Below are 16,613 nucleotides of genomic sequence, written 5' to 3'. Positions count from 1 at the left end.
ATCCTTCTCCACTATGGATCCCCCCAGTTGTACTCCCCCTAGTATGTATGATGAATGCATATTCTTAGCCCCCAAGTGCATAACTTTACATTTATCAACATTAAACCTCATCTGCCACATAGTCGCCCAATTAGACAGAGCATTGAGTTCGGCTTGTAAATTGGAGACATCCTGTAAGGACGTTATTCCACTGCATAGCTTGGCGTCATCAGCAAAGACAGAAATGTTACTTTTGATCACAGACCCAATATCATTTATAAAGATATTAAAAAGTAAGGGTCCCAGCACTGAACCTTGGGGTACACCACTGATAACCTTAGACCATTCAGAGTGAGAATCATTAATCATTGTGTATATAAAGTGAGATTGAAGTCCACAAGCGTTTTTTTCGAAGACATCATAGACTAAACACGTTGGAACGGGCTCCGCTGATGCATTGCGTCAACTGTACCAAAGCGCTTTTATATCTTCACAAATGTGAGTGTTCCTTTTTATTGAATAAATACCCCTTTACTCAATGGAATTACACTATGTAGCCCTTTATTCTTCTTCCTAACCACATTACATGGGAGTTTATCCACCCCACTCCTTGATTGACTACCCAGCGGGTCACCGTCCTGCAGAGCCATCGGAAGGACCATAGGAATACCCAATTCCCAGCCAGAGGTCGCCTACACAGATACCCTCATTTCGTGGTGTACTTCACAAGCTTTGTCGACTTATCAGGCATATGTTCTTTTGAGTCCAAGCCCTCTGGTAAGCCTTCTTCCAATTGGTGGTGCATAATCTACTTGCAACCTTTCTCCATACCGATTTTCATCTTTTGATGAATCATAAGGATGCCATGATAATTCATTTTATGTGTCTGGACTCCTTCACATGTTTGATTTCTTTTTTCTGTGGACATCACACTCACGTTATATACACAACTTATTTGTATCGTGAACTTATTTGATTATGTCCCTTCACAGTTTCATTATATATTTATTTGCTTTATATGATCAACTCTCTTCACAGGTTTACTATGTTTGTCACATGACTACTACCCAATCTTAGTTTATTCGCGCTACACTTATATTTGTGTAATCCTCTAGGACACATCAGGTGATTGACAGCCTCAGATGTTCAGATATCCAAGTTTCGCTTATGAGACCGAGTAGAGGGTGATGTGTCCATTCTCCACACTCAGGTCTCAGGTTCAGATGGGGAATGTCATGCAGAGAGCTGAGTGTAATCTAAGAAATACGGTGTATTGTGTACCAAGTAACTGTGTACTTTGGAAGGCTGTGGAAGAGAGAGCTGTAGATAAACAGGTACAGCTTATGTAGGTATATTTATTTTGAACACAGTTAGTCACTTCAGTGAGCTAATGCTATTAATATACAGTACTGTGCAAAAGTTTTAGGCAGATGTCAAGAAATGCTTTAAAGTAAGAAAGAATGCTTTCAAACATATTTTTTGTTTATTTTAACTAATGGAAAAGCCAAAGGAGAAAGGGGATTTTCCCGGCACTTAGTTATTGTAAACAGAGCAGCAGAGAGAGAGCAAAGCATGAAAAGTATAAAAACAATTATTTTATTCTCATATATTAAAAATTAACATGACATGTGCTAGATTAATATCTACTTATACAAAAATGACATAAAGTGACTGGTCCACATAATGGGCAGATAGAGAGTACTTGTTTATCCCGACATGTTTCGCAAAAGCTTCTTCAGGGGATACATAAACCTCCCTCTATTTCCGCCGCCCCACGTAGGTGCCCCAGCTTAGGATGTAAAAGAGTGTGCACAACCACACGTTCAACGGCTGGGCAAATGGCTCAAGAGGGCATAGACAGGGACCAGTTAATATAGATATGATAAGTGATCAAAATATATACTGGTAAAGCAATATACTGCTGGAGATCAGATATGTCCGGATTGAAATATACTGCTACAGCGGTGCACACTTGTACTCACCAGCCCAGGGCTCTTTCGTTTGGTAAATGTAACGTCCAGTAGTATATCAAGCTGATCTGACACATCCATCAGCAGTTGAGTCAGCATGTGTCAGATCCGCTTGATATGCTACTGGACATTACATTTACCAAACGAAAGAGCCCTGGGCTGGTGGGTACAAGTGTGCACCGCTGTAGCAGTATATTTCAATCCGGACATATCTGATCTCCAGCAGTATATTGCTTTACCAGTATATATTTTGATCACTTATCAGATCTATATCAACTGGTCTCTGTCTATGCCCTCTTGAGCAATTTGCCCAGCCTTTGAACGTGTGGTTGTGCACACTCTTTTACATCCTAAGCTGGGGCACCTACGTGGGACGGTGGAAATAGAGGGAGGTTTATGTATCCCCTGAAGAAGCTTTCGCGAAACATGTCGGGATAAACAAGTGCTCTCTATCTGCCCATTATGTGGACCAGTCAGTTTATGTCAGATTAATATCTACTTATACAAAAATAACACGTCATGTGTTAATTTTTAATATACGAGAATAAAATAAATCGTTTTTATACTTTTCATGCTTTGCTCTCTCTCTGCTGCTCTGTTTACCATAACCAAGTGCCGGAAAAATCCCCTTTCTCCTTTGGATTTTCCATTAGTTAAAATACTCTAATTGGAATGAGGTGCTTTTCCTTTTGGTGATGATGGAGGCTAGAATAAAAAAAAAAATTGAAATATTTATTTTCATTCATTCAAAATGAAAAGTAAGCGAACAGAACAAAAATCTAAATCAAATCAATATTTGGTGTGACTACCCTTTGGCTTCAAACCAGCATCACTTACACTTTGTACGCTTGCACAAAGAAATAATTAAATTATACCAACCATGTGCTAATGATCAATTTCATACGTAGGTTGAAATACAATCATTAACTGAAACAGAAAGAGCTGTGTAGGAACTTAAAACTGGGTGAGGAACAGCTAAATTCTGCTACTAAGGTGAGGTTGTGGAAGCCAGTTTCACGTCCTCATGGTAAGAACGATCTTCAGTGTAAGAAAAGAACAAGGAGGCCTGGAAGTGATGGCTTGGCCCTCAGAGCACTGATCTCAAAATCATCAAGTCTCTATGGGATTACATGAAGAGACAGAAGGATTTGAGGCAGTCTACATCCACAGAAGATATGTGGTTAGTACTGCAAGATGTTTGGAAAACTTACCTGCCGAGTTCCTTCAAATTCTGTGTGCAAGTGTACCTAGAAAAATTGATGCGTTTTGAAAGCAAAGGGCGGTCACACCAAATATAGATTTGATTTGGATTTCTCTCCTGTTCAAAAACTTCCAATTCCGTTAATTGATAAAAATAAAACTATTGACGCTTCTATTTCTGAAATCATTCTTAATTTATAGCATTTTTTCACACCTGTCTAAAACTTTTCACAGTAGTGTAAATGTAACATTGATATAAAAGCACTTTGTAACTTGAAAACCCTAACTGAATCTATCCAGAATCTGCAGCTGCTCTGCATGGCAACTAATCAGCTTTTATCTTTACATTTTTAAAGCTTAAATGAACAAGCTGAAGCAGGGGCGGACTGACAACATCCAGGGCCCCCGGACCAAATTAAGCAAGGGCCCCCTGTCAGGCCCTGCCCATGACCCGCCCCTGGCCCCGCTCCTTCATTTTGCATAAAGTACAACTTCTGCCTTTTTTTTTTTTTTAAAACACTATTTAACAGAGTCTAATGGGACCTGGAGGGAGGTCTTTCTCTGACAATGTCCATTGGACAGTCTGTTAGAAAGTGTCCCCTCCAGGCCCCATTAGAGACTACAACAGAGTCTAATGGGACCTGGAGGGGGGGGTCTCTTTCTAACAGTGTGCATCAGAAAGTCTGTTAGAGAGCGAGACCACCTCCAGGACCCATTGGAGAATTCAAAAGAGTCTAATGGGACTTTCAGTGTCCATTGTAGAATCTGAGTCACCCCTTTAGGTCCAATTATAGACTGAAAAGGAGTATAATGGGACCTGGAGGGGGGCCTCTTTCTAATAGACTGCTCAGTTAACACCTTCATTAACTCTGGTCCTCAGAGGATCCCCTCCTTGTGCCATGACTCTCAGCCCTGCCCATAGGTGTGTGTGGCCTACTGTATTGGAGTGTGCACCTCAAAGCTCCAACATATATGCAATTGTGACATATTAACCGGCCTTGTCCCCACTCATCCTAAAACAATGGGGGGGGGGAGCAGGTTAGCACACAGGGGGACCTGGGCAGCAGAAAGAAAATGAACTGGGACAAGAGGGGTGGCATACATTGGTACCAATCCCTGTATTTTCCCCGATGGAGTAGGTGCCAGGTAGATAGCAGGCAGGCAGGCACAGCGGCTGCATATTATGGGCACAAAACCTGCAATTGATGGAGCACAGTTGGCTGCATTTGCTGTGATTATAGGGGGTGTATGAAGAACGCATGGAGTGTGCTGTGAGTATAGGGGGTGTATGATGAATGCATGGAGTGTGCTGTGAGTATAGGGGGTGTATGATGAATGCATGGAGTGTGCTGTGAGTATAGGGGGTGTATGATGAATGCATGGAGTGTGCTGTGAGTATAGGGGGTGTATGATGAATGCATGGAGTGTGCTGTGAGTATAGGGGGTGTATGATGAATGCATGGAGTGTGCTGTGAGTATAGGGGGTGCATGAAGAATGCATGGAGTGTGCTGTGAGTATAGGGGGTGCATGAAGAATGCATGGAGTGTGCTGTGAGTATAGGGGGTGCATGAAGAATGCATGGAGTGTGCTGTGAGTATATTGGGTGCATGAAGAATGCATGGAGTGTGCTGTGAGTATAGGGGGTGTATGAAGAATGCATGGAGTGTGCTGTGAGTATAGGGGGTGTATGAAGAATGCATGGAGTGTGCTGTGAGTATAGGGGGTGTATGAGGAATGCATGGAGTGTGCTGTGAGTATAGGGGGTGTATGAGGAATGCATGGAGTGTGCTGTGAGTATAGGGGGTGTATGAGGAATGCATGGAGTGTGCTGTGAGTATAGGGGGTGTATGAGGAATGCATGGAGTGTGCTGTGAGTATAGGGGGTGTATGAGGAATGCATGGAGTGTGCTGTGAGTATAGGGGGCGTGGGGAATGCATGGAGTGTGCTGTGAGTATAGGGGGTGTATGAGGAATGCATGGAGTGTGCTGTGAGTATAGGGGGTGTATGAGGAATGCATGGAGTGTGCTGTGAGTATAGGGGGTGTATGAGGAATGCATGGAGTGTGCTGTGAGTATAGGGGTGTATGAGGAATGCATGGAGTGTGCTGTGAGTATAGGGGGTGTATGAGGAATGCATGGAGTGTGCTGTGAGTATAGTGGGTGTGGTGAATGGGTGGGTGTGGTGAATGCATGGAGTGTCTTCATATCTATATACAGTGGTGTGAAAAAGTGTTTGCCCCCTTCCTCATTTCCTGTTCTTTTGCATGTTTGTCACACTTAAGTGTTTCGGAACATCAAACCAATTTAAACAATAGTCAAGGACAACACAAGTAAACACAAAATGCAATTTGTAAATGAAGGTGTTTATTATTAAAGGTGAAAAAAAATCCAAACCATCATGGCCCTGTGTGAAAAAGTGATTGCCCCCTTGTTAAAACATACTATAACTGTGGTTGTCCACACCTGAGTTCAATTTCTATAGCCACACCCAGGCCTGATTATTGCCACACCTGTTCACAATCAAGGCATCACTTAAATAGGAGCTGCTTGACACAGTAAGGTCCACCAGAAGATCCTTAAAAGCTACACATCATGCCGAGACCCAAAGAAATTCAGGAACAATTAAGAAAGTAATTGAGATCTATCAGTCTGGAAAGGGTTATAAAGCCATTTCCAAAGCTTTGGGAATCCAGCGAACCACAGTGAGAGCCATTATCCACAAATGGCGAAGACATGGAACAGTGGTGAACCTTCCCAGGAGTGGCCGGCCGCCCAAAATTACCCCAAGAGCGCAGCGACGACTCATCCAAGAGGTCACAAAAGACCCCACAACAACGTCCAAGGAACTGCAGGCCTCACTTGCCTCAGTTAAGGTCAGCGTTCATGCCTCCACCATCAGGAAAAGACTGGGCAAAAATGGCCTGCATGGCAGAGTTCCAAGGAGAAAACCACTGCTGAGCAAAAAGAACATCAAAGCTCGTCTCAATTTCTCCACAACACATCTTGATGATCCCCAAGACTTTTGGGACAACATTCTGTGGGCCGATGAGACAAAAGTGGAACTCTTTGGAAGGTGTGTGTCCAAGTATATCTGGCGTAGAAGGAACACTGCATTTCATAAAAAGAACATTATACCAACAGTAAAATATGGTGGTGGTAGTGTGATGGTCTGGGGCTGTTTTGCTGCTTCAGGACCTGGAAGACTTGCCGTGATAAAAGGAACTATGAATTCTGCTGTCTACCAAGAGATCCTGAAGGAGAATGTCCGACCATCTTTTCGTGTACTCAAGCTGAAACGAACTTGGGTTCTGCAGCAGGACAATGATCCTAAACACACCAGCAAGTCCACCACCGAATGGCTGAAGAAAAACAAAATGAAGACTTTGGAGTGGCCTAGCCAAAGTCCTGACCTGAATCCTATTGAGATGTTGTGGTATGACCTTAAAAAGGCCGTTCATGCTCGAAAACCCTCTAATGTAACTGAATTAGGACAATTCTGCAAAGATGAGTGGGCCAAAATTCCTCCAGGACGCTGTAAAAGCCTCATTGCATGTTATCGCAAACGCTTGGTTGCAGTTGTTGCTGCTAAGGGTGGCCCAACCAGTTATTAGGTTTAGGGGGCAATCACTTTTTCACACAGGGCCATGATGGTTTGGATTTTTTTTCACCTTTAATAATAAACACCTTCATTTACAAATTGCATTTTGTGTTTACTTGTGTTGTCCTTGACTATTGTTTAAATTGGTTTGATGTTCCGAAACACTTAAGTGTGACAAACATGCAAAGGAACAGGAAATGAGGAAGGGGCAAACACTTTCACACCACTGTGTATATATATATATATATATATATATATGTCTTTTAGATCTTTTTCTGCTGTTTTTAAAAAATATATATATTTTTTAAGGGGGTGGGGGTTGGGCTTGCCTAGGGCACAGTATAGTCTAGCACTGGATCTGTTTGGGTACTGTAAATCAGGCACTCCTGATCTGGGAGGGCAATCTAATGATTTCAGTGCCAGTGCCCAAGGCAAATCAGAGTGCCAAGATCACAGGGCAGAATTCCTCTAGCAGCAGATCAGGCTGCCTGCTGGTGACATAAATCAAATGACAGGACCACAGAGTGGAGTTTCCCTCCCCCTCCCCAGGCTCAGCAACAGCTCCCTTATGAAAACAACAGCCATCAAGAATCCTAATTCCTCCTCTTCACCACAGCCAGCCTGCACAACAGGGAACCCCCTCCTGCCAGATGACTCTGTCAGCTCTCTGCCTACAGCAGCTCTGCTCCCTCCCCCACGGTCTAGCAAGGAAACAGCTCAGCAGTCATCATCTTACCTTCCTTGCTTCTGGGCTCTCACTCTTTCTGCTACACCCTCTCTTCTCTCTCCTCTCTTCTCTCGCCAGATGCAGAGGCACCATGTGACACAGGGGAGCTTTTAAAAGGTAGCACCTCTGCACAACATTCTGAATCAATCCGCCCCCCTCTCAGCCGGGACTAACTAAACATCAGTGGCTTATGCGACTGTATCCCTCCTCTACAAAAAAAGAGTCCCCAGCCAAGTAGCAGACAGGATTCACAGCAGGTACAATATTATTTAAAATAAATCATGTGAATTGTATGCCAATACCTCCCCTAACTACGGGCCCTCGGTCCGTGCCCGAGTGACCGACTGGTCAGTCCGCCCCTGAGCTGAAGATAGAGGCTGTGTATTGAACAATTGCCTGTTTCTTTTTTTTTGCATTTCAGTGCTGCTGATCCCCTCTTAGCAGCCACTTTCAGTCTATAAGCCTGCACAACAGCAACGGCTACATGCATTTTTCAGGGCAGGTTCCCAGATGGTGACAACAGTATATCCCAAATACAGGAAATCTGCATTCGTGTCATACGTCCTTGAATGCATACAGTCCTAAATGCGAATAGAGCTTCGTACAGCGTCCAAGCTGCTGCATTTTTCAGCCAGTCATAGGATATTGACAGATTTCTGACAGAGATACTGGACACTGCACCTGTACATCCTGAGCACCAGAATATGCGAATATTTGATGCCGACAGGACAAACTGCCTGTGTGCATGTAACCCAATGTGTGCCGAGACAGCTACTTGGAGTTTTAATCGTCTGGATTTGAAAACTTGTGGACAAAATTTTTTTTTACATTTCAGCTGGGTTTCACTTATACATTAAAGCTCTATTGTAATCTCAAGTTTACAGTAGTTCATCAGTATAGTGACAGTTCTTACTACAGAGCTTGCTTGTCCCCCTGTCATTTCACTTATGAAGATAGGACTAGCTGGCTGGTTTCATATGGATAAGTGAGGTTTGAATGTGATGGTTTACCTTTCAAATTTGATTTCTTGCACTATAACCTCTCTACAACATGAAGGAGAAGGGAAATACAGGAGCAGATAGTCTAGAAAGGGTGTGCCTTTTGTGCAGTTTACCTGGAAATAAAAGTGGTCTCAATAGCAAGAAACCAATACACACCAATTTGCTTACCCAAAGGATGGCCCGGAATAACTATATATGTTCCTTTTGTGATAGCTGCCTTTAGCATGCCTGTTGTGATTATAAATGTCACGTTAATATAAAAATACCTCATGTCACCAGGTGTACAATTCTCAGTCCCTTGGAGAAGATACTCTTGCTCTTATCAAGAATCTGGTCCTATTCACTGTGCATTCACACACAAAGCCACACATCCTTCAATCCAAAAAAGGTCCTGCTGGGTCCTCCTCAAGTAGGCATGCATGCCACAACCAAATTTTTTCCTACAGGACAGTTGTAGTTATGGTGGCCACTATCAGTACGGGACACCAAAGAATTGTGTTGTGGATAGTGAGTTAAGGCTGGCTTCACAAACACATAAGCTGTGGTACAAATGCACACTTTACATAGTTACATAGTTAGTAAGGTTGAATAAAGACACCAGTCCATCCAGTTCAACCTGAGTGTCTACAATTGTCCCCATCACTGTACATTACACACTCACATTGGTCCCTACCCCCAAGGAGCCCACAATCCAAGGTCCCCATTTATATACTAGGGCCAATTTTGGACAGAAGCCAATTAACCTACCTGCATGTCTTTGGAGTGTGGGAGGAAACCGGAGTACCCGGAGGAAACCCGAACAGGCACAGGGAGAACATGCAAACTCCAGGCAGGTAGTGTCATGGTTGGGATTTGAACCAGCGACCCTTCTTACTGCTAGGTGAGAGTGCTAACCACTACACCACTGTGTCATCCCTTTAGTATATTCATACATGGCGATGCCCAATCTGTGCCTGCTGTTATAAATGTAACATTAAAAACACCTCATATAATGAGGTGTATAAATAATTATTTGACCTTTGGAAAAGGCACCCCCTTGGAACCCCTGAACCCATTTCTGCAAGACATGAAGACCCCAAATTTTAGAGAGCATGTTAAGCATTTTGGCAAACCACAATATCTTGTAATGCTACTCATGCACATTCTTTGACCCTCACAAGATGAAAGATGAGTGGGGTCTGCCAGAACAATTGCCTAAGGCCCTTGGGCACCTTTTCTTTAAGTGACACTAGTTTCTTGGTATATGTTCACTATGAGTGTGCTTTAATTAAAAAGATAATTAAAAGATTCCCATGCATTGAGATATGATTTCTTTTCTTACCTTTTCTCCCAACTCCATTTATCTCCCAGTCATTGGCAACCAGATTTGCAGGACTTGATGCTCTCACCACAATGTGCTGGACATCCCTCCAAGAGAGGGCAGGACTGTGCAAGAATCACAAATAAATCATAAGTAGGATTTCTCCTAAGACATCAATTTCACAATTTTTGACTGTAGTTCTTACTTAGCTTCGAGTGCAAGGGCAATTATCCCAGCAGCCAAAGGTGCAGATGCTGATGTTCCTGTGTGGTGCTCAGTGCACCGCTTGCGCAGGTCAGTGGTAGTCTAAAAAAAATTTGGGAAGAGTCAATCTTGGTAAGACTGCTAATATACATGCTATACAGGGTAAAGTTCCAGACATTCACATACATTTAGTGCTACTTTGTTTCCTACATAAACTGCCACTGTAGATAAAAAAATTACACTTGGTGAAGGAGAAATTACTGCTCTGTGCATCTGGAAAGTATTCACATCGCTTAATTGTTTCCACATTTTATGTTACAGCCTTATTACAAAGTGGTTAAATAAATTTCCTCAAAATTGTACAAGCAATATCCCATAATGACAACGTGAAAGAAGAAATGGGAGATTTTTGTACTCACCGTAAAATCCTTTTCTCTGAAGTTCATTGACGGACACAGCTACTTTAAATCTTGACCGTAGGGTTATCACACCACCTTCAGGAGAGGACTAGGCAGAACATGTAAAAAAACAGCAGAACTGTATAGCCCCGCCCAGGGGGCAGTCCCTCTGGCTATAACCCCTCAGCCTGCTTCCTGCAGCTCAGTACGTCAACAAGCAGTACAACGTAAAACAGAAGAGGTGGGTGCTGTGTCCTTCAATGAACTTCAGAGAAAAGGATTTTACGGTGAGTACAAAAATCCTATTTTCTCTTTCGTTCATTGACAGACACAGCTCCTTTAACCACTTCAATACCGGGCACTTGTAAACCTTCCTGCCGAGACAAATTTTGAGCTTTCAGCTCTGTCGCATTTTGAATGACAATTGCAGGGTCATGCTACACCGTACCCAAGCTACATTTTTATAATTTTGTTCCCACAAATAGAGCTTTCTTTTGGTGGTATTTGGGCACTGATGGGCACCAATGATGTGGCATCAATGAAGTGGCACTGATAGGCGGCACCGATAGGTGGCATGGATTGTCATGGATAGGTGGCATGGATAGGCGGCACGGATGGGTACTGATAGGTGGCATAGATGGGCACTGCTAGGCGGCACGGATGGGCAATTCTAGGCGGCACGGATGGGCATTGTAGTGTACATTATTGTATAGGGATGGATGCCAATCAGTGCCAAACAATAATGCATGCCAATCAGTGATGCTCATTGTGGGCTGGCATCTTTCTGACAGACGCGAGTGAGGAAAAGCTGATCACGGCTCTTCCTATTTACACTGTGATCAGCCGTGATTGGACACGGCTGATCACATGGTAAAGAGTCTCCGTCAGAGACTCTTTACCGAGATCGTAGTTGCGCAACAACGATGGGCGCGCAGCGGCTCAATATCCTGATCACGTCATATGACGTTCGGTCAAGGTATTAAAAACCACTTTACCACCGTCATTTTGCTATACAGCGGGCGGCAAATGGTTAAATCTTGACCGTAGGGACGTCCCCAAGCAGTGTCAAAACGAGCGGTGAAAACAGCAAAACATAACTCGACCCACAACCAGAGGCATGCCTCAACGGAGGAATTGCCCTCGGAAATGGCCGCACCAGAACTTGCCAACATATGCATCAAAAATGCGTTTACAACAAAATTGTAACTTTTCTTAATAAAAAAGGTGTAAATTGCAACTTTTACACAGCTGCCTGCAAAACTTTGCAGCCAAAGCAAGCATCTGAATATGCTCTTACCTCAACTTTGTAGAATTTTGTAAAAGTGTGAACGGACGGCCAAGTCGCCGCCTTACACACCTGGGAAACAGACGCTTGATAAATCGGAAAGCCCAGGAGGTCCAAATTGCCCAGGTGGAATGGGCCGTGACAGGAAAGGGGGGCACCTGCCCCTTCAAGGCGTAAGTCTGGACCACGATTTGTCTGATCCACTGGGAAATGGTGGTCAACGAGCCCGCTAAACCTTTTTTCGGACCGGTCACCGAAACAAACAGTCTGATTTTCAGAAGGGAGCCGTAGCAGACAGATATACCCTCAGAGCCCGAACCACATCCACGGAATGTAGGGCAACTTCTTTAGAATGTGTCAGCTTAGGACAAAGGGATGGTAATACAATGTCCTCATTAAGATGAAAAGCCAAAACCACCTTTGGAAGAAAAAAGTGTTGTGGACTTGGCACCGCCTTATCCTTGTGGATAACCAAACAGAGCAACTTGCAAGACAAGGCCGCCAACTCAGAAACCCTCCTGGCAGATTTAATAGCCACTAAAAAAGACAACTTTCTGGGAAGGTGTCAACAACGAAATTTCCCTGATGTTCTCAAATCTGTATGACTGGAATCCCCTTGGCCTCCACTCTGCGTAGCAGACGTGGCAACAGATTGAGTGGAGGAAAGGCATAAATCAGCCGGTACAGCTCCCATGGAGCCACTAACCTGTAATGCGTCTGCCCAGGGGTCTCTTGTCCTGGACACAAATCTCTGTACCTTTCGATTGAGCCGAGAGGCCAAGAGATCCACATCTGGTGTGCCCCACTTCCAGCAAAGAAGCCTGAATACCTCCAGATGCAACGACCATTCTCCTGGGTCCAGCATCTGGCAAATTAGGTAGTCCGACTGCCAGTTTTCTACACCTGGGATGTATATGGCCGACATGTCGTTCTGTCCACAGGATATGAGCAACCTCTCGTGCTGCGGCTGAGCTCCTTGTTCCTCCTTGATGGTTGATACCGTGGCGTTGTCTGATTGGATCCTAATCGGACACCCCTGTAGCCTCCTTGTCCATGTGGAGAGGCATAGCCTGATTCCCTGAAGTTCGAGCACATAGTCGGGTACCCACCAAGGCCGAGTTGCTGAGAGCTGCTTCCCTTGCAACTGGGTGCACAGTACCCCTGAGAGTGGAACAGTGGGCACTGGACACAGGTTGCCAGCAGGTGAAGTAAGCTGAAGGTCTTCTGGAAGAAGAGGTACCCATGCAGGATGGACTTGACACTTGGCTGCAGAAAGTCTGGCTGGGGCTCTAACACCTGAAGCTGAGAGTGGAGCTTGAAACAGGAGAAGACCAGGGTCAAGCATGTAGGATAGGTCCAAGAGTAGTCGGGTCGGTCCGGGTCACAATGGGTAGGCACAGGAAACAGACAAGGTACAGGAACACTGGAGCTGGAAAGACAAACCAGCAATGACAGAACACAAGGCTGCCTTTTATAGGCCTGTCAGGGGGAATTACGTTGTGCGCATAGCCGCGCGCATGCCATTGGGCTGCAGTGTGCGCCAACCCGCAATGTTGTGTGTGCGCAAACCCGCTGATTTGCTCACCCGTATGCGCAAGACCGTAGCATTGCGCACCCGTGTGCGCCGTCCTACCCTGCAGGCGCACAGGGAAGCGCTGACAGGCCTGTAATCTGCTAGTCCTCTGACAGTGCCCCCCCCCCCCCAAGGGGCAGCCTCTGGATGCCCAACCTGGCTGGTATCTCTAGATGCCTCCGGGGGAAGTCCTGTATTAAGCGGGGAGCATGGATATTACTAGAGGGTTCCCAAGAGTTGTCTTCAGGGGGATACCCTTTCCACTTCACTAAGTACTGGGTCTGTCCCCCCCCCCCCCCCCCTTTACAGTCCACTATAGCCTCCACCTCAAATTCTTCTTTAGCTTCTAATTTGACTGGTGGAAGTAGTGCCATTTCTCTTCCGGCGAAGGAGTTTGGAACCACTGGCTTTAGCAAGGATGCATTAAATACAGGGTGAATCTTGTAAGAACTGGGCAGGGCAAGCTCGAAGGCCACTGGGTTCACCGCTCTTGATTTTGAAAGGACCAATACATTTTGTACAGAGCTTACGTGATGGGTACGGCAATTTAAGATTGACAGCGGATAGCCACACTTTCCACCCCGATCTTAAAACTTGGGCAATTCTTTCTCCCTCTGTTATAATACTCCTCGTAGTCCTTCGGGTCTTTTTTCATAGCTTCTTGGATCTGTAGAAAGTTGACCTGGATTGATTTTACCTGTTTTTGTACTGCGGGAGTAGAGACTTCGGGAACGAAATCTGGCAGGAAGGAAGGATGAAAACCGTAATTGGCCCAAAAAGGTGTTTGGTTGGTGGCAGAGTGTATGGAGCTGTTGTAGACAAACTCCGCGCAGGGCAGAATAGTACACCAGTTGTCTTGGGAACAGGAGCATAAATAACGGAGGTATTGTTCCAATGTTTGATTAGTTCACTCCGTTTGACCGTTGCTTTGCGGATGATATGCAGAGGAAAGAGATCTTGATCTCTAGAGCCTTGCAGAGGTCCTTCCAGAACTTGGAGGTAAATTGAATTCCCCTATCAGACACAATGTTGAGGGGGAACGCCATGCAGTCTTACAACTTCCCTTATAAAAATATTTGCTGTAGCTACAGCAGAAGGAGTGCCTAATATGGGTAAAAAGGGTGCCATTTTTGAGAGGCAATCCACCACCACTAGAATCGTAGTGAATTCGTCAGAGGGCGGGAGATCGACAATGAAATCCATGGAGATTGCTTTCCAAGGGCGTTCGGGAACAGGCTTTGGTGTTTGACCCCTTGTAGCGCTGGCAGATAACACAGGCCACCAAAAAGAGCGATTGATCAGATCGGCAGTCTTCTGGATCCCAAAGTGTCCTGCCATCTTGTGATCATGGAAGGTTTGTAGGATCTGAAGTCTTCCCAAAGGGGGGACAAATATCTTACTGTGTGCCCATAGTATGCAGTCTTTCTATTCCAAGGAGGATGCTGCAGCTTCAGTGAATTGATTGGTGGCTTGCTTAATGGCTGTTTTTAGATCGGGTTGGATGAGTTGGAGAAAGTTATGTGGGGATAGAATGGTTGCAGGTTCAGGTGATTCATTAATTTCTGGAAACATTCGGGAGAGTGCGTCGGCCTTCCCATTTTTAGAACCAGGGCGGTAGGAGATATGGAAATTGAACCTGGAGAAAGAGTGCCCAGCGTGCTCGTCGTGGTGGCGCTTAGCAACTCGAAGGTACTCCAGGTTCCTGTGATCTGTAAAACTCATGATGGACTGGGACGCATCCTCCAGTAGGTATCTCCACTCTTCTAAGGCAAATTTTTGGCCAAGAAGCTCTCGGTCCCCAAAATCATAGTTCTTCTCCGGAGGACTACGTTTTCGAGAAGCGAAGGCACCCGGGTGGAGAAGAGCCTTTGGGCCACTTCTTTGGGATACAATAGCCCTCGTTGCGGATGCACAAGCATCTACTAATACATAAGGGAGACTTGGATCAGGATGTTAAAGAATGGGAGCTGACATAAAAAGTCTCTTTAACCAGTTCCCGACCAGCGCACGCCGATGTACGTCGACAGAATGGCACGGGCAGGCATATCGGCATACAGGTACGTCCAATCTTCAATGCCGCCCTGCCATCGGGAGCGCGGCGCGCTGGTCGGGACCCCGTGAGTCCAGTTGCGGGGCCCGCGGACTCGATCGCCGCGGGCATACCCGCGATCATCTCACGGGACGGCTGAATGGAGGAAATGCCATGTAAACAGCATTTCTCCATTCTGCCTAGCAACTAGTGATGCTGATCTCTGCTTCATGTGATTGGAGCAGATATTAGTGTTCACTAAATGAAAGCCCAACCCCCCCACAGTTAGTAACACACCCCTATGAACACTTAACCCCTACACTGCCACCCACTGGTTAACCCCTTCACTGCCAGTGTCATTTACACAGGAATCACTGCATTTATATAGCAGTGATTACTGTATAAATGACAATGGTCCCAAAAATGTGTCAAAAATGTCCGATGGGTCCCCCACAATGTCGCAGTCACAATAAAAATCGCTGATCGCCGCCATTACTAGTAAAAAAAAAAATAAAAAAAAAAAATAATTAATAAAAATGCTATAAAACTATCCCTATTTTGTAAATGCTATAACTTAAAAATTAATAATTTTTTTTACCAAAAATATGAATACGTATCGGCCTAAACTGAGGGAAAAAAATGTTTTTTTATATATTTTTGGGGGATATTTATTATAACAAAAAGTAAAAAATAATGCGTTTTTTTCAAAATTGTCGCTCTATTTTTGTTTATAGCGCAAAAAATAAAAACCGCAGGGGTGATCAAATACCACCAAAAGAAAGCTCTATTTGTGGGAAAAAAAAAGGACGTCAATTTTGTTTGGGAGCCACGTCGCACGACCGCGCAATTGTCAGTTAAAGCGACGCAGTGCCGAATCGCAAAAAGTGGTCTGGTCTTTGACGAGCAAAATGTCCGGTCTGTAAGTGGTTAATTCCTCAAAGGCTTCCTGGGCTTGCTTGAGAGGAGGTGGATTGCTTGAGAGGAAGTGGATACCTGTTCTTGATAGTTATTTTCTTGAGCTCCCTATAGTCCACACAAGGCCTGAGGGAACCGTCTTTGTTCAACTAAAAAGGGGCAATCATAAGGCCGATGGGGCAGCAAACTATTGGCCTTTTTCTTATCGAAAATGTTCAGAAATTCATGATAAGCTGGGGGGGACATGTTGAAGGTTATCTGGTATTGTTTGTATAGTTAGGCAGGAGGTGGACTTGTTGGAGGTCGGCAGGAGACAATGCTGTGAGCGATATGCAGAGGAGAAGAGCACTTCTTGCTCCAGTTGATCTGTGGATCATAGGCTTGCAGCCATGGGAACCCAAGGATGACCGTAAACATGGGTGAACTAATGATA

General features: G+C 44.8%; 1 protein-coding gene across 1 annotated transcript in view; it reads right to left on the bottom strand.

The window, feature by feature from the left end:
* The window catches only part of PCSK4 (proprotein convertase subtilisin/kexin type 4), a 206,463-nt gene that overhangs the window by 54,462 nt on the left and 135,388 nt on the right, over nucleotides 1-16,613 (bottom strand). Inside the window, exons 9-10 of the mRNA XM_077476003.1 lie at nucleotides 9,982-10,082; nucleotides 9,798-9,901 (exon numbers count right to left, since the gene is read on the bottom strand). Coding sequence (XP_077332129.1) covers nucleotides 9,798-9,901; nucleotides 9,982-10,082 — 205 coding nt within the window. The remainder of the gene's footprint in view (nucleotides 1-9,797; nucleotides 9,902-9,981; nucleotides 10,083-16,613) is intronic.

Source organism: Lithobates pipiens, unplaced genomic scaffold (genome assembly GCF_037356315.1).
Source record: "Lithobates pipiens isolate NorthernLeopardFrog02 unplaced genomic scaffold, aLitPip1_a1.2 Scaffold_13, whole genome shotgun sequence".
Lineage (NCBI taxonomy): Eukaryota > Metazoa > Chordata > Amphibia > Anura > Ranidae > Lithobates > Lithobates pipiens.
This window is presented reverse-complemented; position numbering and strand designations above follow the sequence as displayed.